The sequence below is a fragment of the Penaeus monodon genome, chromosome 39 (assembly GCF_015228065.2).
Source record: "Penaeus monodon isolate SGIC_2016 chromosome 39, NSTDA_Pmon_1, whole genome shotgun sequence".
NCBI lineage: Eukaryota > Metazoa > Arthropoda > Malacostraca > Decapoda > Penaeidae > Penaeus > Penaeus monodon.
The window spans coordinates 12,279,055-12,301,554 of record NC_051424.1 but is presented as its reverse complement, the minus strand read 5'-3'; the positions used below and the strand labels follow the sequence as shown (position 1 = coordinate 12,301,554).

Sequence of the window (22,500 nt, the reverse complement as noted above, 5' to 3'; positions counted from 1 at the left end):
GAAAAGGACGAACGTGAGGCATTCATCTTTCAATAGCTGTAGGGCAAAACAATTCAAGTAATATTTACGAAAAAGACACTTTTCCTGAGTATTCTTTAAATGTACGCAGGTAAAATTACGGCGTCAACTTCTCCGGAAAACGCAGGCTTTGTTCTAAACACTTTACTACATTTACAAAGTAAATGAACTCAGATTCAGAAACTTTTGTTTACTTTCCCGCTCTTTATGGACATTGATATTAACTAGTAGTTTTAATTTGTTTTGACATTCCGTCCAGATACTTTTTTTACCAGTGCTACCGCTGCTGCTTCTTTACAACTATACAACAGGCTAGTCCTACTATCACTTCTTTTTCTTATACTTATTTTCTTTTTCTTTTGCTCCTACTATTGCGATCACTACTACTTATGGTTCTGTTACTGCTACCATGACTTTTACTACTACTATTACTACTTTAACTACCAATATTTCTACTACTACTACTACTACTACTACTATTACTATTATTACTATTACTACCATTACCACTACCACTACCATTAGCAATATATACTACTAGTGCTTCTGCTACTGCTACTACTATTTCAGCTGCAGCTGCTAATATTAACACTCTTGCTGCTAAACTACAAGTATTCATACAGCTATCTATTATTACAAATACTACTGCTGCTATTGATGGTATTACTATTACTGATAGCATTACAAAGACTATTACCACAGTACTTATAAAATCCCAACTACTACAACACTACCTCTGCTGCTGCTACCATTACTATTCTCTTTACAAATGAGGTGAAAATACACTTGAGAAGTTGTTGTATTTGAACTAACCGTCACCCTTAACATGTCAATTATCGAATATTTATCCCCACCAATCTGTCCCTCGTCATCATTCATTACCAGCTTCTTCAGCTGGTAACGGTGATACTGACGGTGGTGAAATTGATGCAGCCCAGTGAAGACATTAGCATCCCCCCCCCCCCTCTCTCTCTCTCTCTCTCTCTCTCTCTCTCTCTCTCTCTCTCTCTCTCTCTCTCTCTCTCTCTCTCTCTCTCTCTCCCCCTCTCCCCCCCCTCTCTCTCTCTCTCACTCACTCAGCGACCTTCGCAGCTCTTGCAGATATCCTAAGGGGGAGATGGTATACAATAATTCATCTGACATCTTGTCATTCTGAAGATGAAAAATACGACAGAAAAAACTAACGCTATAGAAAATCGATTTACCGAACGCGGTTTTACAGCGACGTGCAGTGCAAAAAACAAACAAACGAGATATAAAGAGAAATGAGGTCAAATAATTATTTTGGATATATTTAATGCTTTTGTTTGGGGTAATGCTTAGCTACCAATTTCATCAGGCAATTACTCCAGCAAAAGATTTATGCTCTGATCCATGTTTATGTGCAGTTTTCTCTTTTATCTGCCTTATTTTGTTCTGTTTTTTTTCGTTCTTTCTGTTTTAGTTCTTGTTTTTACGCCAAGCGAAATAACATCCCAGGTCTTAAGTCCTCTGGGAGGCTGAGTGTTCCGTCAGGGTCTCGCTCTCCGTCCCGCATCAGACTGACCCTTTATCCTCTTGTAACGGTTTCTCTCTCTCTCTCAGGGTAAAATCTTTTCAATAAACTGAGTGGTCTTCTGTACTTTTGTACTGCTGTTTTCTTGTAATTGTAACTCATTATATAGACTCTTGGAAGCTTAATATATTGTCTTGTTTTCTATTACATTTACCTGTCTAGATTTTTAGCTAAACGGTGTTTTAGCATTCCCTATGCACTTCCGTTGGCTTCATTGTTGCATGGTATTGTAATGTGCACAGCCTTTGTAATATTATATATAAAATTTTCTTCGGCATTTTGCCACAAGACCTCAGCTCCATTGAAGACTTCGTTTTACATCATTAACAAGAGATCATTTGGCATAATGTTAATATTTCCTTGCCTTTTCACCTCACGTGTTGGCATATTATTCTATGACAGCACGCCTCATCCGCGTAGGTTATTTTGCTTACATCCAATAGACACTGAAAGATACCTGCATATGACACACATCACATCGATTACTTGATATGAGTTCATATAGCTTTAAATAAACTGACTTATGATTACATGGTATGGTCGTCACAGTATGTATGAATGTTATCTACATCAACAGTAGAGGAAGATTCTGCAAACTATTAATAAATTTGCATACTGATTATTGATCGACTGGGGGTGGGCCAGAATAATAGTAACAATCCACATATAATGTGAACGACCGCTATATAGGTGAGGAAATGTTATGTTATCTTGAAATTCTCAACATTCAGTCATATGGTTGACGCACATTCTATTCGGAACTAGTTTGGTTTGGATCAGTTCAGACGAAGGAACTATTGCTAGAACTGATAGTTTCACTGCATCAGTAGTGACGCAATATTGATAATGTTGGCTTTCCCTGCACGAGTTGTGGTTATCTCTACATTTGTATCTAAAAATATGTTTGTACGTGTGTGTACAATTATGTAATTGTGTATGTATATATAAATTGCATCATATGTGGTTATAGATTAAAATACTTCTGTATTTCTGTACGTTTGCATTGCCACCAACAGTCCTTCATCACAGCTTGACACGGGAGCCCCAGTAAGCATCCCCGCAGAAAGCGATATGGCTCTTCGCAAAGGATTTCTTGTATGGTAGTTTCCTGTTCGTGTTTCGAGTCAAAGGAAGTCATACTTTACGGTATTTAGATCAGGTTCATTGACCCAAAAAATGAACCTGCGATATCGAGTCGACTTTAGAAGACAAGAATTAGCCTGAAACTCTCGTATTTTCGGTCAATACATCCCGGCCGGTAATGTCCCAGGGGAAATTATTTCCTAAGACGACATACCAATTCGCGTGAATTATTAAGAACAGCAGAGAAGGCAGCTTTTGTTTTCCTCCTTTATATCTTTTCATTTCCTTTTATTTTTAATGGTTAAGGGAAACTGATGAAGCATGCTATATTACTCTAGGTTCTATAGGTGCATGCTATTCTTGTGTGACGTAACGACAGGTGCCCAGCTTCAGATGCCTCCAGAATCACAAGTAAAATGTAAGCGCATTATTCCGTTGCGGTGTGAAGCCTATTTTCAAATGATATCTATCATCAATCCTGACGAAACATTAATATCCCATATTGAGGAGAACTACAGCGTCATGAACCGGCAAAACCCATAGCCATTTGCTAGCTCGTGCACGAGCACATGCAAACACGCATTCCATTATCGATGTTGGTATATAATAGCAGTGCGATGTTTATTTTTGCTAACGAAACTATTATCGTCGTACAGTTATAATGAGCTTGGTGACAATATTGGTGGCGCTGCTGTTTGCATTGATTCCGGATGTTTGGTGCGAAAGTTGGTCATAATTCAAAAATCATTATTATATACGTACTTTATTTTAGGCTAAAACTATCTACGTATCATTCCCATCGTTTACTTTTATTAATTCCTCAATTTGCTTGTGTTTCGTTAGTAATCTACATTTAATCACTTTTAAATGACTTTAGATTCTAGCCATCCGTTCCATTTCTCGAAGCTTTCCCGCTAATGGCTTCCCGATAACGCAATAATAGCTGAGTCAGATTAAGTATCGATGAAGCCTCCGGGTGCACGAAAAATAGTTGACCTTAACTGTGGCGGAAGAAGCTCGCGTTTAAGATACCTTCTGAGGAGGTTCGGGAATGGGCCAAGTTTTCCCTGAATGTGTCTAAGAGCGAACTTGTTAAACATTCAGCAGGTTCCGGCCCGCTGACCAGGGCTAGTTACAGACTCCCGCTCGTGTTTCACGGGAAAACGAAATTGCTTTTTGGCGTATTTGTGAAGCAAGGGTTTGTTACACAGTAAACGCACACGCGTGCACACAAATACGCGCACACACACGCAGCAATGTAACAAGACAAGCACGAGCTTACATCTAAGATCATTTCAGATTTCCTACAGACATTAGGGTAAATCCGGCATGCATTCTCCCTGTTATCTCGCATGAACTGTTTGGTCTCAGCAAGACGTAGGAGAAGACGCACGGCCTCGCTCCTGCTGGGCACCTCCTGCTTTCCTTCTGCTTTTTACTTCCTGTTTTTTTCCTGACTGTGTCTTTTCTTGCTTTTCTTCTCTACTTTCACTTCCTGCTTTTCTCTTGCAGTGCCACTTCCTGCTTCTCTGTAGTAGAGTAACCTATTTTTGTTTTTCCTTTTTTCTTTTTCTTTTTATGTGTGGCCATGTTACTTCCTCCTGTTCTGTGACTCTTTTTGGCAGCAATGTCCCTTCTCCCCTTTCTGGTGCAGCGTCACTCCAATATCCCCTGCGGCGTCACTCACACTTCTCCTGTGTCAGTCTCTCCTCTCCCCCGCAGTGTCGGTGACGGTGGAGGGCGTGGAGGGCGACACGGCCGCCGTGCCCTGCGACCTCTTCCCGTCAGACCCCAAGGACAGAGTCAACCTCATTCTTTGGTATAAAGACGAAGATAAGGATCCCATCTATAGGTAAGTTCCTGTTACGTGTCTGGGAGGGAAAGAAGATCACGATTTTTTATTGAAAGGAAAGGCATCTTCACATTGATCAATTTATTTGATTGGGATCGGGGTTGATATATGTTTGTTTTTTCTCACATTCATGGAACATTTATATTTCTCTCTCTCTCTCTCTCTCTCTCTCTCTCTCTCTCTCTCTCTCTCTCTCTCTCTCTCTCTCTCTCTCTCTCTACACCTATCAATCAATCTATCTATATATCTTAAATATGTATATGTATATAAATGCATACATTTATGTACACAACCACACACCCCACCACACCACAAACACACCACCACACACACACACCACCACACACACACAAACACACACACACACACACACCACCCACACACACACACACACACACACACACACAAACACACACACACACACATATATACTAAATATAATATATATATATATATATATATATATTATATTAGATTATATTATGTGTGTGTGTGTGTGTGTTGGTGTGTGTGTGTCATGTTGTGTGTGCTGGTGTGTGTGTGTGATCGGTGTGTGTGTGTGTGTTGTGTTTTTATATATATATATATATATATAATATATATATATATATAATATATATGTATGCATATATACAGAGAAAAAAAGAGAGAGAGAGAGCGGAGAGGCGAGAGGAGAGAAGGAGAAGGAGGGAGAGAAGGAGAGAGAGAGTTGAGGATAGCAGAGAGAGAGGGAGGGAGAGAGGTGGAGGGCGACGAGAGAAGGATTATACTATATATAGAGAGAGAGAAAGAGAGAGAGAGTGAAGAAGAGAGAAGGAGGGAGAGAGAAGGGAAGAGAGGAGAGAGAGAAGGAGAAAGAGAGAGAGAAGGAGAGAGAGAGAGAGAGAAGGAGAAAGACAAGAGAGAGGAGAGGAGGAGGTGTAAGGAGGAGAAGGGGGGGGAAAGAAAGAGGGAAAGAGGGGGGGATAAGAGAGAGAGAGAGAGAGAGAGGGAGGAGGATGAGGAGACGAGGGAAGAGGAGAGAGAGAGAAGGTAGAGAGGATGAGAGAGGGAGATGAGAGGAGAGAGAGAGAAGGGAGAGAAAGAGGAGAGAGGGGAAGGGACGAGAGAGAAGGGATAGTATATATATAGAGAGAGAGAAGGAGCGAGAGAGACGAGAGAGAGAGAGAAGGGAGAGAGAGAGAGGAGAGAGAGACGAGACCGAGCGAGAGAGACGAGAGAGTGACTGAGAGAGAGAGAGAGAGAGGAGAGAGAGAGGAGAGAGGGAAAGAGAGAGAGAGAGAGAGAAACGGAGAATGAGAGATGAGAGAAGATGGAGGAGAGACGACAGGCGAGACAGAGAGAGATGACGGGACGAGAGAGAGAGACGAGTCGAGACGGAGGAGTGATGGGAGATAGAGGAGAGAGACGAGAGAGAGAAGAGGAGTGAGATGAGAGAGACCAGATGAGAGAGAGGTTCGAGGATGAGAGAGAGAGAGGAGAGAGAATGAAGAGAGAGGTGATGAGGGAGGAGGAGAGAGAGTAGGAGAGAGTCTGAGACGAGACGATTTGAGACGAGACGAGGAGAATGCGAGAGAGTGAGAAGAGAGAGATGTGGACTCGGAGAGATGGAGAGACCGGAGAGAGACCGAGACACCGAATGAACAGAGACCGAGGGTGAAGAGATGAGATTCGAAGAGGAACGGATGGGAGACGAGAGGGAGAATGAGGAGAGACGAGAGAGGAGGAAAGCACGAGGATGTTGAGAGAGAGAGAGAGAGAGGGAGAGGGATGAGGGAGGGAGGAACAGAGCGACAGGAGAGAAAGGATAGATGAGAGAGAGAAAAGAGAGAGAAGAGAGAGAGAAGAGAAGAGAGAGGAGAGACTGGAGAGAGAGGAGAGTGAGAGAGAGAGAGGGTAGAGAGTGGGAGAGAGGAGAGAGAGGAGAGAGGGAGGAAGAGAGAGAAGAGACCGAGAGAGTGAGAGGAGAGAGAGAAGAGAGAAGAGAGAGAGAGAGGAGAGAGAGAGTTTTTTAGAGAGGGGGAGAGATAGGGAGGTTGAGATGACGAGCGAGAGAAAAGAGATAGAGCGATTGAGAGAGAGAGGAGGTTGAAGAGAGGGAGAGATGAGGGGGATGAAGAGAGGAAGATGAGAGAGAGAGAGGAGAGAGGAGAGGAGAGCTAGAGAGAAAGAGAGGACGAGGAGGAGAGAAAGACGAGAGAGAAGGGTGCAGAGGGATCGAGGAGAGAGAAGAGGAGGAGAGGAGAGAAAGAGAGAGAGGGGAGATGAGCGAGAGCAGAGGAGAGAGAGAGAGAGAGTACGATGCGAGGGGAGAGAGAACGGTCAGAGAGACGAGAGGAGGGGGATGAGAGGCCGAGGTGGGGAGAGGAGAGAGAGGAGTGGAGGAGAGAGAGGAGCGAGAGAGAGAGAGCGCAATGGGAGACGACGGGAGAGGAGAGAGAGAGACGAGAGAGAGAGAGAGAGAGAGAGACTGAGAGAGAGAGAGAGAGGGCGACAGGAGAGAGAGAGAGAGGAGATATAGTAGTGATAGATGAAGTAGATAGATAGATAGATAGGATAGAGAGGAGACGAGATGCAGAGATGAGAGGTGAACGAGAAGAGAGGAGAGAGGAGTGAGAGGGAGAGAGGGAGAGACACTTTTGGAGAGAGGGATGGAGGAGAGAGAGAAGAGAACAGGAGAGACAAGAGGGGAGCAGGGATGTAGGATGAGAGGGAGGAGATGGGAGGAGAGAGAGGAGAGAATGAAGGAGAGGAGACAGAGAGAACAAATAGACATATATACAGAGAGAAAAAAAAAAATGAGGAGATTGGGGAGTTCCGATTTGAGAGAAGAGTTTTTCTCTCTCCCTCTTTTTTCTGAGAGAGAGATGAGGGAGAGAGACGAACGAGAGAGGAGAGGAGAGTAGAGAGGAGGAGGAAGAGAGACGAGAGAGAAAGAGAGGACGGAGGAGAGGGAGAGACCAGAGATGGGAGGAGAGAACGGAGAGCGAAAGAGAAGGAGAGAGAGAAGAGTTGAGAGGAGGGAACGAGGTCGATGATGAGAGTAGAGGGATTGGAGGAGAACTAGCCTTGGGAGAGAGACAGATGAGGGCGAGGGAGAGAGAGAAGGATAGGGATATATAATAGAGAGAGAGAGAGAAGGGAGACGGAGGAGGAGAAGGAGAGAGAGAGAGAGACGAGAAGGGAGAAGGGAGAGGAGAGAGGAGAAGGAGGGAAGGAACCAGGGAAGAAAAGAGAGAAAAGAGAGAGAGAAGGAGATGATGAGAGAGAGAGGAGAGGGAGAGAGAGAAGGATATATATATATATAGAGAGAGAAAGAAGGATATATATATATAGAGAGAGAGAAGGAGAGAGAGAGAGACACGAGAAGAGGAAGAGAGCGAGCGAGAAAACAGGAGGAAGATGAGGAGGAGAGTAGGAGAAAGAGAGGAGGAAGAGAGGAGAGGAGAAAGGGAGAGGAGGAGAGACGAGGGAGAGGGAGAGAGTGAGAGGAAGGAGAGAAAAAAGAGAGAGAATGGAGAGAGGAGAGAGAGAGAGAAGCGAGAGGGAAAAAGAAGGCTGAGAGGGAGGGAGAGAGAGGAAGGATATACTAGATATAGCGAGAGAGAAGGAGGAGAGAGAGAGGAGGGAGAAGGAAGGATAGGAGAGAGGAGAGGAGAGAAGGAGAAAGCAGAGAGAGAAAGAAAGGAAAGAGAGATGAGAAGAGAGAGAAGAAGGATTAGGGAGGAGAGAGCGAGAGAAAGGATTAAGAAGAGAGAGAAGGAGAAAGACGAGAGAGAGGAGAAGAAAGGAGAAAGAGAGAGAGAGAGAGAAGGAGAAAAGAGAGAAGAGGGGGGGGAGGGGGGGCGAGGACGGAGGATGAGAGAGCGAGGAGAGAGATGGACGAGAGAGAGAGAGATGAGAGAGGCAGAGAGAGAGAGAGAGAGAGAGGAAAAACGACGAGAGAGGGTGGAAAGGAAAGAGCGAGGAGAGAGAGAACTGAGAGAGATGATGGAGAGGAAAGAGAGAGGAGAGAGAGAGAGGAGGAGAGGAGAGAGAGAGAGAGAGAGAGAGGTAACGCGAGGAGAGAGAGAGAGGGAGAGAGAGGAGAGAGGAGGGGAGGGGAGAGGAGAGAGAGCGGAGAGTGGACGAGAGAGAGGATGAGAGAGGAGAGAGAGACCCGGAGAGAGAGGGACTTTTTTTTCAGAGATTGAGGGAGAGAGGGACCGAGAGAGAGGCTGGGAGAGATAGGAGATGGGGGAGAGGAGGAGAGAGAGAGGAGAGGAGAAGAGAGAGAGGGGCGAGAGAGAGAGACAGGAGAGAGCGAAGGGAGGGAGGGGAGAGAGACCGGGGGAGAGAGGACGAGCGAGAGAGAGCGAGAGAGAGAAGAGAGGGAGGGAGAGAGGCCTGCGAGACCCGAGACGATGAGCCCGGAGGGATGAGAGGAAGAGAGAGGAGAGCGAGAGAAGGGGAGGGAGAGGGAGGACGAGAAGGAGGGAGAGAGAGGAGGATGAGAGGAGATGGAGATGGATAGAGAGAGAAGAGAGAGAGAAGAGAGAGAGATGAGAGAGAGAGATCAGAGAGGAGGGTAGGGAGGAAGGGAGGAGAAGAGAGAGACTGAGGAGAGGAGAGATGAAGACGAGGAGGATGAGAGGCGAGAGGAGGAGAGAGAGAGAGAGGAGAGACGAGAGCGCCGAGGTGGGAGAGGAGAGACGAAGAGGAGGAAGTTGGGGGGGAAGGAGAGCAGGAGAGAAGAGAGGACGACGAGGAGAGTGGAGAGAGAGGGAAGGAGGAGTGAGGGACGAGATGAGAGAGAGGGACGAGAGAGGGGAGATGAGAGAGGAGAGAGACGAGGGGAGGAGAAAGAGAGAGAGAGGAAAGAGAAGGAGAGAGATGAGAGAGAGAGGTGAGGAGATTGGAGGAGAGGATAGAAGATAGATAGATAGATAGATAGATAGATAGACGAGAGGAGAGAGGAGAGAGAGGGAGAGGGAGGGAGAGGCGGATGTGCGAGAGGGGAGAGAGAGATGGGACGTAGGAGAAGAGGAGAGGAGAGAGAGGAGAAGAGAGGAGAATGCGATGAGAGGAGAAGAGAGAGCGAGAAGAGAGAGGGAGAAGAGAGAGGAGAGGAGAGAGAGGGAGAGAGGGAGCGAGGGAGAGAAGAGAGAGAGGAGGGAGGGGACGGAGGAGGAGAGGGAGGAGAGGAGAGAGACAGAGATGATTGCGACCCGAGAGAGTACGAAGAGAGAGAGAGAGTAGGAGGAGAGTGGAGAGGACGGACGACCTGGGAGAGAAGAGGACAGAGAGACAGGAAAGAGACGAGAGGGAGGAGAGGAGACAGAGAGAGACGCGAGCCAGAGGAGGGTGGGAGAAGAAGAAGAGGGAGACAGAGAGAGAGATGAGGAGACGAGCAGAGAGAGGGAGGAGATACGAGAGAGGAGAGAGGAGGGAGAGGAGAGAGGGAGAGAGAGAGAGGGGACGAGGAGTGAGAGAGAGAGAGAGTAGAGAGAGGGACCAGAGAGACAGAGGAGAAGACGGAGAGAGGGGAGAGGAGAGGAGATGAGGAGACAAAGGAGAGGACCAGAGATTAGAGAGAGAGAGTACGATAGGGAGAAGAGGAGGAGAGATTAGAGAGAGAGATAGTGGAAAGAATGAGAGGAGGGAGTTTTTTGATGAGAGAGAGAGGAGAGAGAGATAGAGAGAGACGATGAGAGAGAAGAGATGAGGAGAGGATAGGGAAGAAATAGGAGAGAAGGGGAGAGAGAGGAGAAGAAGAAAGAAAAGAAACGATGAGAGGGAGGGGAAAGTGGAGAGAGAAGAGGGACGTGGGAGAAGGGATGAGAGAGGGCTGAGAGAAGAGGGGAGGAGGAGAGAGAGGGAGAGAGAAGGAGAAGGAGGGAGGGAAGAGGGAGAAGAGGAGAGAGGCGACGAGAGAGGAAGAGACAAGAACCCAAGATGGGATGAACGAGAGGGAGAGAGAAGGAGCGAGAGTAAAAGGAAAAGAGGAAAGAGGGAGGGAGAGACGAGGAGAGAAGAAGAGGAGAGATTCGATGAGAGGAACGGGAGGGGACGGAAAAGCTAAGAAGGAAAAAAAAGAGAAGAGAAGAGGGAGGGGAGAAAGAGGGCAGGAGAGAGAGGGAGAGAGAGATGAGAGAGAGCGAGGGCGAACGACGAGGGAGAGAGGGAGGAGAGAAGGAGGGAGAGAAGGAGAGGGGGAGAGGAAGAGAAAGGAAGATGAGGCGTGGAGAAGAGAGAGAGAGACGGCGAGGAAGAGAAGGGACAGAGGAGAAGAGAGAAAGAGGGGAGAGAGAAGGAGAGAAGGAAGAAAGAAGAGATGGAGAGCGAGAAAGGACAGAGGGGAGAGGGAGGGAGCGGAGGACAGAGAGGGAGAGATGGGAGAGAGGGAAAGAGAGTGAAAGAAAAGAAGGGGAAAGGGAGAGGGAAAAGAGAGGGGATACCAAGAGAGGGAGAGAGAGAGAGAGAGACGAGAGAGAGGAGGAGAGTATGAGGAGGAGGGGAGGGGAGATGGGAGAGAGACGAAGAGGAGAGAGTAGACCGGAGAGAGAGAGAGAGGAGAGAGGAGATGAGAGAGAGAGAGAGAAGAAATAGAGGAGAGGACGACGGATTGTCCCGGACCACCTCGTACAAAATACGCGCAATTAGGTGAGGAATATACGTTAGGGGATGAAGAGAAAAAAGAGAGAGAGAGGGGAAGAGAGGAGAGAAGGTAGGGAGAGAGGGAGGTAGAGGAAGGAGGAGAGGGAGGAGAGAGGGACGAAAAGAAGAGAGAAGAGAGGAGAGAGGAGGATGAGAGAGAGGATATGCAAGCAGGATGGGATACGAATCAGGATATCTCTCTACATATATCAGGTAGTCAGGGAGGAGCATTGAGATCTTCACGCCTCAGATGATCTACTTCTGGCTGCTCCCAATATTCACGCGAGAGACACAGAGAGAACAGCCCATCCATCCCATTATATCTGCCGAGAGAGATGTCTACATGACTGATTGAGTCTACTCTCGCTGATGTCCCGTAGAGTCGCCGGAAATGACTTCCTTCAGAGATGATGAGATGAGGAGAGGAATGAGACCGAGAAGATCCTGGAGAGAGAGACGAGAGAGAGAGAAGAGAGGACAGGACAAAAACAGATCAGAGAGAGAGAGAGAAGAGAGAGAGGGGAGAAAGTAGAGAGGTGAGGAGAGAAAGGAGAGAGAAAGAGAGAGGAAAATAAAGAGGGAGGAAGAGAGGAAGAGGGGACGCCGATCTCCGCGTGGGAGAGAACCGTGAGCAAAGAGGGAACAGAGATAGGGGAATTACTGTGAAGAGGATTCTGACGAGAAATGAAAGAGATGAGATGGAGAGACCGAGCGAGAGAAGAGAGAGATAGATTAGATAGATTAGATAGATGATCGATAGATAGATTAGAGAGAGAGAGAGAGGAACATTCGTTGAGAAGATGGAGAGATGACGAGAACTGACGTCGATGAGGAGATTGTAATGAGAGGAGAATGACGACCGAGTGCGACTGGATGCGAGAGAGGGAGGAGAGGACGATAGGAAAGGAGAGACGAGAGAAAGAGAGATGTGAGAATGAGAGAGAGAGTCAGAGGATCGAGAGAAGGTAGTGAGACTGAGAGGAACGAGACGGAGATAGAGAGACGTAGCGAGAGATGAGGAGAGAGGAGAGAGAGATTGAGATTTGAGCGTGATTGGAGAGAGAGAGAGAGAGACGAGAACGTGTGATGAGTCAGAAGAGAGAAAGAGAGTAGAGAGAGAGAGGAGAGAGAGAGGACGAGGATAAGACGGCTCTCAGAGAGAGAGAAGGTAGATTGGAGTAGAGATGATTTCGTTTAGGATTGGGAGGATTAAGGGACGAGAGAGAAGGAGTAGTATAGAGAGATGAGATTCGTTGAGACAGATTTGAGTCCCCTGAGGGACTGATCGTGAACTGAGATTGACGAAGAGAGGAGATGAGAGAGAGATGAGCGAGAGAGAAGGAAGAGTAGAGGTCAGATGATTGCAGGAGTGAGACGATGGGAGAGAGGGGAAGCGAGAGAAGAGGTCTAGGAATGAGCGAGGAGGAACGAGAGAGAGGGATGAGGGAGGGATGAGAGAAGGAGAGACAGGAAGGAGAGAGAGAAGGAGAAGAAGAGGAGAGAGACTGAGACTGAGAAGAGCAGTTCTTGTGATGACAGAGAGAGAGGAGAGGTTTTCGAGTGTGCAGCATAGCTGATGTCATGGAGAGATGAGAGATGACGAGAGAGGAGAGGGAAGATTGAGAAGGAGAGATATTGAGAGAACGTGAGAGAGGGCGGAGAGACGACTGGAGAGATTGATTGAGAAGAGAAAGAAGAAGAAGAAGAATGTGTAAAGTTGAGAAGAAGAAGAAGAATAGAAGAAGGAAGAAGGACGAGAGAGAGATGAGATGAGATGTTAGACGAGTGAGAGGAGATTTTTAGTGACGAGGAGACGAGAGAGGATCGAGATAAGAGTCCCCTGATTAGACAGTGATTGAGGATGATGAACGAACGAGCCTGACGAGACGATTGAGGTCGAGGAGAGACAGAGAGAGGAGAGGGAGACAGGAGAGAGACGAGATAGATAGATAGATAGATAGATAGATATATTAGATAGATATATAGATAGGATAGATATATAGCTAGTAGATAGATAGCTAGATAGTAGGGAGAGAGAGAGAGAGTCTACGTGAGATGATGAGAGAGAGACCTGAGGGATGAGAGACTTTCGTGTGGAGAGATGAGTTTAGATGAGGGGAGGGAGAGGGAGACAGATAGGGAGAGATAGGGAGAGAAGGAAAGAGAGGGAGAGAGAGGGGAGAGATGAGAGAGACGAGAGCGAGATCGAAGCGTAGTTCGAGGACGGAGAGAGAGAGATGAGGAGAGTGAGTGAGAGTGAGGTGAGAGAAGGTGCATGAGTGTTGTTGAGAGAGATGACCGGAGGAGAGATTGTGCAGAGGCAGTAGATAGGAGATAGGATGGTGAGCGGATGAGATGCCAGTGAGATGAGCGAAGGGGGAGAGACGAAGGATGCCTTGTGGCGAGACGATGAGACGAGGATCGAGACGAGAATGTGATAGTCGTATGAGTGGAGTACAGGAGGTTGACCGTGACTGATACGGATGAGGAGATGAACCGGTGAGACGAGCGTCGATCTCGCCTGAGACGGAGGCTGGGAGAGAGAACGAGAGTGAGAGAGAGAGAGAGGGATGAGGTGATCGAGGAGAATGAGAGAAGGGCCCCGATATGCAGAGGTTATGGGTTGAGGAGAGGATTGTGCTTGGGGGAATGGGAGAGAGGCTGACGACCGAGGAGAGATGAGAAAGGAAGAGAGAAAGGGAAGAGAAGAAGAGACGAGAAAGACGAGTGGGAGTGAGAGAGGAGGAGAGAGCGTAAAAGGGTAGAGGAGAGCAGAGATGAGATGATGGAGATGCGAGGAGGCGATTTCGAGAGAGAGAGAGAGAGCGAGGGTGAGGGGTTGAGGGAGGAGAGCGAAGGGGAGAGAGAAGATGAGATGAGATGATGGAGGATGAGAGATGGTGAGATTGAGAAGGATGAGTTTGACAGAGACGATCAAGATTCAGTAGAGACGGAGAGACACTGAGATGAGAGGAGGTACTCAGAGATGAGAGAGAGAAGACAGAGAGAGAGAGGGAAACAGAGAGAGGAGAGGAGAGAGACAGAAGAAGGAGAGAGGAGAGAGGACTGAGTAGAGGATGTCGCTCGAGAGAGGAGAGCGAGACTGGTAGACGAGAGATCCCCGAGAGGAGGAGAGCGAGAGATGAGAGAGAGAGAGAGGATGATCATCGAGGGAAAGGAGAGAAAACGACCTCGAGAGACTGAAGAGACGAGAAGAGGACAGATTCAGAGGGGAGAAAAGAAAGGGACTGAAGATGAGTTGAGGGAGAAGACAGAGGAATCACCGACGATTTTGCTGCGCTATTTGACGAGCTTGAGAGAGGGATGGGTAGAGCTGTAGAGGCGAGGAGAGAGATTCCGATTGAGACTCAGCGAGATTAGTTTGTTGGGATGAGAGTAGTGGTGAGAGGAGAGAGCAAGGACGAGGAAAGTGAGAAAGATGAGACGAGAGATTGATAGAGAGAGTGACGGATTTGTGAGGACGAGAGGAGAGTTGAGTTGAGGAGCCAGGAGGAGAGCCAATATGAGGAGAGAGAGAGAGTGATTCGGAGAGGTAGACGATGACAGCAGAGTAGGACGGCCTTGAGGAAGAACAACGATGTATTTTGATGGAAAGTGGGATTGATATAGTGAACGGAGAGAGAGGAGTGAGAGAGAGAGAGAGAGTAAGAGGATGAGAAGGAGAGATGCGAGACAGAGAGAGAGAGAGAAGGGCGAGAGAGAGAGAAGGTGAGAGAGAAAAGGAGAGAGAGAACCGAGAGAGAATTGAACAGATGTTACGCGAGCAGTAGGAGGAGGTGAGAATGAGGAGTGTAGAGATATCGGAGAGGGCAGGGGGGTCGAAGATGTAGGAGTCCATGATTTGACCTCTCACTGAGAGCAGAGTCGGCGATGAGAAGGAGGAGACTGAGAGAGAGAGAGAGAATGAGAGAGAGAGAGCCAGAGCCGGAGAAATAGATCGAACGTTAGCACGAGGAGGGGATAGAGTGTGTGATGAGGAGACAGAGAGAATAGATTTGAGTTGAGAGAGGAGGAGAGAGAGATGAAGAGAGAGAGGTGAGAGAAGGAGAGAGAGAGAGAGAGAAAAGAAGAGAAAGAGAATGTGACGAAGAGAGAGGTAGAGAGGATGAGAGAGGATGAGAATGGAGAAACTGTGTGAGGAGTTTAAGAGCTGTGAGAAGATGACGATGAAAGAGATCGAGGAGGTGAGTCGGGTCGTCGACCAGGATTACGCGTTTGCGAGAGAGAGAGGAGAGGAGAAGAGATGACGACGATGATGATGTTGTGAGAGAGGAGACGATGAGAAGTCAAGTCGGAGCCCGAGAAGAGGAGGAGAGAGAGAGAGAGAGAGATGAAACGAGAGACGGGAGAGAAGAGTACGAGATGGTCATGTTGTTCGGTCGAGAAAGGAGGAGATAAGGGAGGAAAGAGAGAGATGAGAGAGAGAGGGAGGGGGAGGGAGAGATGAGAAAGATGAGAGACGAGGGGTTAAAGAAAAAAACGAGAGAGAGTGGATACAGTATGAGAAGAGGTTTGTAGTGTTGAGAGAGAGAGAGGAAGAGAGAGAGAGAGGGGAGAGTCGAGGAGAGATAATGAGAGAGAGAGAGAGCGAGAGCGACGAGACAGTGATGAGAGTGATGACGATGTGGAAGAGGAGAGGAGCAACTGACGAGGAGTTCTGGACGGAGAGAGAGAGAGGAGAAAGAGAGAGAGAGAGAGAGGGAGAAGGGAGAGAAGGAGAGAGAGGATGAGAGAGAAGGAGAGTGATCGGGAGTGGACGTAGAAGGGAAGAGAGACGACGGGAGAGAGAGGACGAGAAGGAGAGACAAGAGAGAAGTGAGAAGGAGAGGTGATAGAGAGAGAGAGATGACGTGAGAGTGAGCGAGACGGAAGCCGACGTGAGAATGAGAGGATACAGAGGCATCGTACTCGAGACCCCGGTCAGGAGAGAGATTTGGACTAGAGGAGAGAAGCTGAGAGAGAGAGAGAAGAAGAAGAGAAGAATGGAAGAAGAAGAAAGAAGAAAGAAGAAGAGTCCCCCCCCCCCACGACAGGAAGAGACGAGCTGAGTAGAGACCCCCCCCCGGAGAGATGACTCGAGGAAGAGAGGAATGATGGAGAGGAGAAGCGGACAGGAACGAGAGAGAGATCGAGATGTGACGAAGGATTGAGAGACTGATCCGCCGAGGGGATATTGAGATGGAGAGACCGTGAGCGTAAAGAGAGAGAGAGCGAGGAGGGAGGCGGAGAGAGAGGGAGTTGATGCGGATTGATGGATGGCAGAGGAGAAGGATGAGATGATGATCGACGAAAGAGTGAGGAACAGAAGAGACGACTGGAGATGTGACGGAGTCGATAGTTGTTCAGAGACGTCGAGAGAAGAATCTGAGAGGAGGAGAGAGAGAAGGTGCGAGAGGGAGGAAAAAGGAGAGGAGAGATGAGAGAGATGCGAAGAACCGAGAGAATGAGAAGAGCAAGAAGGGAGAGAGACGAGAGAGAGGAGATAGTGGGTTCCGTGTGAGGGTGGTGGAGAAGCGTGAGCGATGAGAGGTAGTGAGAAGAGGTCGAGAAGAAGTTGAGTGGAGCGAGAGCGGAGAGACCCGAGGAGAGATTACGAACTGACGGGAGGAGTGAAGATGAGATGACTGATGTGTCGAATCGTGCCTGGTGTTGAGAATAGGGATTGATTTGGAGAGTGGAGGGGACGGAGAGACGATATCTCGAGAGAGAGAGAGAGAGGATGAGAGGTATTGCGGTGATGAGAGATCGACCTGGTAGTGAGACGAGTGTGGAGAGACGGCGTCATGTCAGAGAGAGCGGAGGGAGAAAGAGAGAGAGAGACGAGAGAGCAGAGAGGAGAAGAGAAAGAGACAGAGGAAAGAGAAAGAGAGAGAGAGAGAGTAGAGAGAGAGAGAGACGAGAGAGAGAGAGCTTTTTTTTTTTCCTTCTTAGAGAAGAGTTTTTCGGAAGAAGAGAGAGGGTGAGACGAGAGAGAAGAGAGAGGGAGTAGATATAAGATAGATAGGATATAGAGATGATGGATAGATAATGGATGATAGATAGATAGATTAGATAGATAGATATGATAGATAGATAGAGAGAGAGAGAGAGAGAGAGAGAGAGAGAGACAGACAGAGAGACACAGAAGAGACAGAGATAGAGAGGGAGAGAGAGACAGAGAGAGATAGAGAAAGAAAGAAAGAGATAGGGAGAGATAGGGAGAGAGAGGGAGAGAGGGAGAGAGAGGGACAGAGAGGGGAAGTATGAAGGAGAGAGAAGAGAGAGAGGAGAGTGAGAGAGAGAGAGCGATAGAGAGAGACGAGAACCGAGACGAGACGAGAGAGGAGAGATCGGAGAGAGAGCAGAGAGAGAGAGGAGATGACGAAGGAGAGAGACGAGAGAGTAGAGGGGGGGGGAGCGAGAGAGGTGAGAGGAGGGAGAGGAGAGGGAGAGAGAAAGAGACGAGGAGTAGGGATAAGAGAGAAAGGAGAGAGTTAGAGAGAGAGAATGAGAGAGAGAGGAGAGCTGGAGAGATGACAGGAGAGATTTGAGAGACGAGTGAGAAGAGAGAGAGAGAGATGACGCGAAGAGAGAGAATAGAGAGGTGAGAGAGGTGAAGAGAGATGAGAGATGAGAGAGAGAGACGAGAGAGACGAGAGAGATGAGGAGAGACAAGAGAGAGAGAGAAGAGTGAGAGAGAGGAGGGAGAGAAAAAGTGAGAGAGAAAATGCGAGAGAGAGAGAGAGAGAGAGAGAGAGAGAACGATGAGGAGAGAGGAGGAGATGAGAGAGAGTAGAGGAGAGAGAGAAGAGAGGAGAGTGAAGAGGAGAGAGGAGAGGAGAGTGAGAGAGATAAGAGGTGAGTGTGGCGATGAGAGAGAGAGGCGACGAGAGAGAGTAGAGAGATGAGTAGCAGTGAGATTCCAAGGAGAGAGAGAGAGAGAGTAGAGAAGGAGTGAGATGAGATGATGAGAGATGGGATGAGAGGAGAAAGTTGGAAAGAGAGAGGAGAGAGAGAGTGACGACGGAGAGAGAGATGAAGAGCGAGCGAGAGACGCAGAGTAGAGAGAGGAGAGAGAGATGAGATGAGAGACGGGAGAGAGAGAAGGAGAAAGGAGAGAGAGAGAAAGGAGAAGAGAGAGACGAGAGAGAGCGAGGAAGGGAGAGAGGGGAGAGGAGGAGAGCAGAGCAGAGAGAGATGTGCGATGAGATTGATAGCAGAGTGAAGAAGGTAGAAGAAGAAGAAGGTAGAAGAGAGAAGAAGAAGAGATAGAGAGAGGAGAGATGAGAGAGAGATGAGATGACTGACGACGAGGAGAGGTAGAGAGAGAGAGAGATGAGAGAGAGAGAGCTGCGACTGAGATGAGAGAGTCTCGTGAGGAACGATGAGGAGAGAGCAGAGTACAGAGTGTGATGCTGAGAGAGAGAAGAGATGAGAGATGAGAGAGAGGATACGAGAACGAGTGAGAGGACGTTGGAGAGTGATTTGGATAGAGAGAGATACGAGAGAGAGAGAGAGTGAAGAGAGAAGAGAGAGAGGGGGAGAGGGAGAAAAGAGAGAGAGAGAAGAGCGAAAGAGAAAGAGAGAGAAGAGGGAGAGAGAGAGAGACGAGTGAGAGAGAGCGAGAGATGAGAGAGACGAAGAGAGAGCCAGAGATAGAGAAGTGGAGTAGAGGTATGAGACGAGAGAGAGGGAGAGAGGAGAGAGGAGAGAGAGAGAGACGAGAGAGAGGAGATTGAGAACAGAGAGTTGTGGAGGGATGAAGAGGAGAGGGAGGGAACTGTCGATGTGAGTGTGTGCGTAGATGTGTACGTTGTTAGTGTTGTAAGTGTAGAGTCTGGAGCGAGAGATGTGAGAGAAAGAGGAGGAAAAGAGTAGGAGAGAGAGAGAGAGAGAAGAGAGAGGGAGAGAGAGCGAGAAAGATGAAGAGAAAGAGAAAAAGAGAGAGAGGAGAGAGATGATGAGACGAGAGATCGAGGAGAAGGACGAGAGAGGAGAGAGACTGACGGAGAGAGATTGAGTGATCCTGTGGAGAGGAGAGAGAGAGCGAGAGGAGAGATATTTAAAGATAGGATAGTATATAGATAGATAGATAGCTAATAGAATTAGATAGAATAGATAGATAGATAGGAGGAACGAGAAGTGGGAGAGATGAGAAATGGCGTGACGAGAGAGAGAGAGATGAGAGAGAGAGACAGTAGATGAGAGACACAGAGAGACCAGAGCTAGAGAGTGAGATGAGAGCACAGAGACGAGGATAGAGAAAGAAAGAATAAGAGATAGGGAGAGATTAGGGAGAGAGAGGGAGGAGAGACCGAGAGATGGGACAGAGAGGGAGTAGAGAAGGAGAGAGAGAGGGAGAGGGAGAGAGAGAGAGAGAGGGAGACCGATGAGAAGGAGAGAGAGAGAGAGAGAGGCACGAATTGAAGGAGAGATGGACCGACAAGAGAGAGAGAGAGAGAGAGAGAGAAGAGAAAGAGGCCTGTATAAGATATACATTCCGCAATAAATTCAAGGCAAATATTGTAATATCGTTTACATAGCCCAGGCAACGAGATAACGTGTTATTCAGATTTGGCCAATCAAAAAGACCACCTCGTGATTGGATCACAAGTTTTAATTGCTCTATTGAGGGCCTTCTCGGTCACAAAGTTGCTCGAAAAGATCCGCACAGTTGGATCTGCTCTGACTTCCGATGTCTTGTTCTTCCGTTTAATTTCTTGTGTTGTTTGAAGGATATTTCCCATCGAATTAAGATTTCCTTCATAAATGATGTGCTCTTGCAACTATCCTTCTGTGGAGGAAGATTATTGTTGTAGATCATTTTGGAGTTTTCTATTCTCTGTATGATAACTTAAAGATATTAAGCCAACAGGGTGCGCTTAAATTTCACTATTAGTTTGGTGATGCATTATTATTATTCATTATTATTATTATATCTTATTATTATTATTAGTATTATTATTATTAATTATATATTATTAATTAGAGTGGATCATTATAAGTAATAATAATAATAATGAATAATAATAATAATAATAATAAAATAATAATAATAATTAATAATAATAATAATAATAATAATAATAATAATAAAGTATTTTATTATCATATTATTTAATATTATTATTATTATTTATTATTATTATTATTAATTATTATTGATTATTATATTATTATTTTTATCATTATTATTATTATCAGATTATTATTTGATTGTAAGATTAGGTGTCATGCTTTGTTATTGCATATTATTGTATTATTTTATTATGCAGTGTCATTATGATTAGGTATATATTATTATTGTGGAGTACTATGTGGAGATGTGTTGTGTGTGTTTATGGTCAGTATTATTATTATTATCATAATTATTATTGATGGTATAGAATACATTTCAGTATTAATATTATTAATTATTATTATCATTATGCATTAATTACATAATTATCGACTGTTATTTGTGAGTTGTATGAGAATAATGAGTGACGAGATGATATTGATGATGCATATCACCATCATCATCATCTTATCATTATCATTATATTCAATACTACTGTTATCTCCCCCTCCTCTCTTTATCATTAATATTATAATTGTTTCTGTTAATTCTATTTCCCTCTCTCTCTTTATCATTATTATTATTACTACTATTACTATTATATATAACTGTACATATATGCCTCCCACAGATGTATATATATATATATATATATATATATATATATATATATATATATAATATATATATATATATATATATATATATATATATATATATATATATACATATACATATGTGTGTGTGTGTGTGTGTGTGTGTGTGTGTGTGTGTGTGTGTGTGTGTGTGTGTGTGTGTGTGGTGTGTGTGTGTGTGTGTGTGTGTGTGTGTGTGTGTGTGTGTGTGTGTGTGTGTGTGTGTGTGTGTGTGTGTGTGTGTGTGTGTGTGTGTGTGTGTGTGTGTGTTGTGTGTGTGTGTGCGTGCGCGCGTGTGTGTGTGTGTTAATGTGTGATCTAACAATAACAAAGCTAATTACTGAAAAGGTCTGCATGACAGTTCTTATGCTTTATACTTGGATCTAATATTTTTGTCACACACTATTTATTTCCCGAATCAGTATTATTATTATTATTATTATTATTATTATTATTATTATTATTATTATTTTATAATACTAGTATCTACTACAAAGACGCAACCTTTTTATTTTTACTTATCAATCAAATCATTCATCGATTATCTAGATTATCCGTTCGCTTAAAATCAGTTACACTTCCAGCATCCCCCTCTCTCCGTCTATTTCATGTCAAGGTATATTGTTTCATGTGTCATCAGCAGCGCCTAGTTAATTGGCACGGGAGAGGAGACGTACTACATTTCCTTTAATATATATATCCAATTACATTTTCGTTAGAACGGTTTGGAACCTGTTATTGCTTTATGAAGTCGTTCGTAGAAAAGTTATTTTGTTATTCTAGAAACAATCCTTTTGAAACGAAACAAATGTCAGTCAATAAAGATCTATCTGTGTTTCGAAAGAAGCACGAGGAAACGCCAGGCGTGAGAACAGCTCCTCGCGAAACAAGGTTGATTGCAGCCTGCATTACGATGGGTCAAGCAGAATACTCGTGCACCAAATGCCAGGTGTCAACAACACAGCGATAGGTGCGGATTTCATATTGGAAATACAGTGCTGGCAAACACTGGTAACAATAACATGATAATACCGAATTTTTGCACAACTATTGCGTAACTGCCAGCACTGAGAAAACCGAAACCGTCGAAGAATTGGTTTCGCGCACCTAATTAGCTGAACCAAGTCCTTTTCGCTTTGCGATTTTTAAAACTACAGCCTTACATTTTTTATTTTAACTTAATTTCTGGAATTGTCATGAAAGGGTAGGCAAAGTGAAAAGAAAAACCTGAACGCAGACATTTTCTCACAACAAAAGGGCGGCGATTAGCACTGCATGTAAAGCTGTGTAAATAAAGAGATTTCATCAGTATAGACGTACCATTTTGAGTTCTATGTTGCTCGTAGCTGTTCAAACTTGACCAGTTAAATAAACACAAAACAATGGATAAAAAAACTTATGATCTCCATGAAATTAGCAATTGAAATTAAAACAGCAGCACAGTACTACATATACCTTATAACTGTTCAATATTCTCTTTTCAAAGCAATATATTTAATGTTAATACACGCTCTCTTGTTTAAAAAGAGAAACTCATTTAGGGAAAATGTTTTAAAAAGAGTAGATTTCCCAATCTGAGGAAAGACTGTACTTACTCTCACTACAGGCTATTCCTATGCTTTGTTTGGGAAATAAAATGTGTATGTGTGTGTGTGTGTGATTC

The 22,500-nt window shown here is 45.7% G+C and overlaps 1 protein-coding gene across 2 annotated transcripts in view; it reads left to right on the top strand.

Annotated features, from left to right (window-relative positions):
- The window catches only part of LOC119597268, a 137,127-nt gene that overhangs the window by 62,934 nt on the left and 51,693 nt on the right, over window positions 1-22,500 (top strand). For both annotated transcript variants that reach the window (XM_037946802.1, XM_037946801.1), the window contains exon 3: window positions 4,379-4,508. In XM_037946802.1, the coding sequence (XP_037802730.1) occupies window positions 4,379-4,508 (130 nt within the window). The remainder of the gene's footprint in view (window positions 1-4,378; window positions 4,509-22,500) is intronic.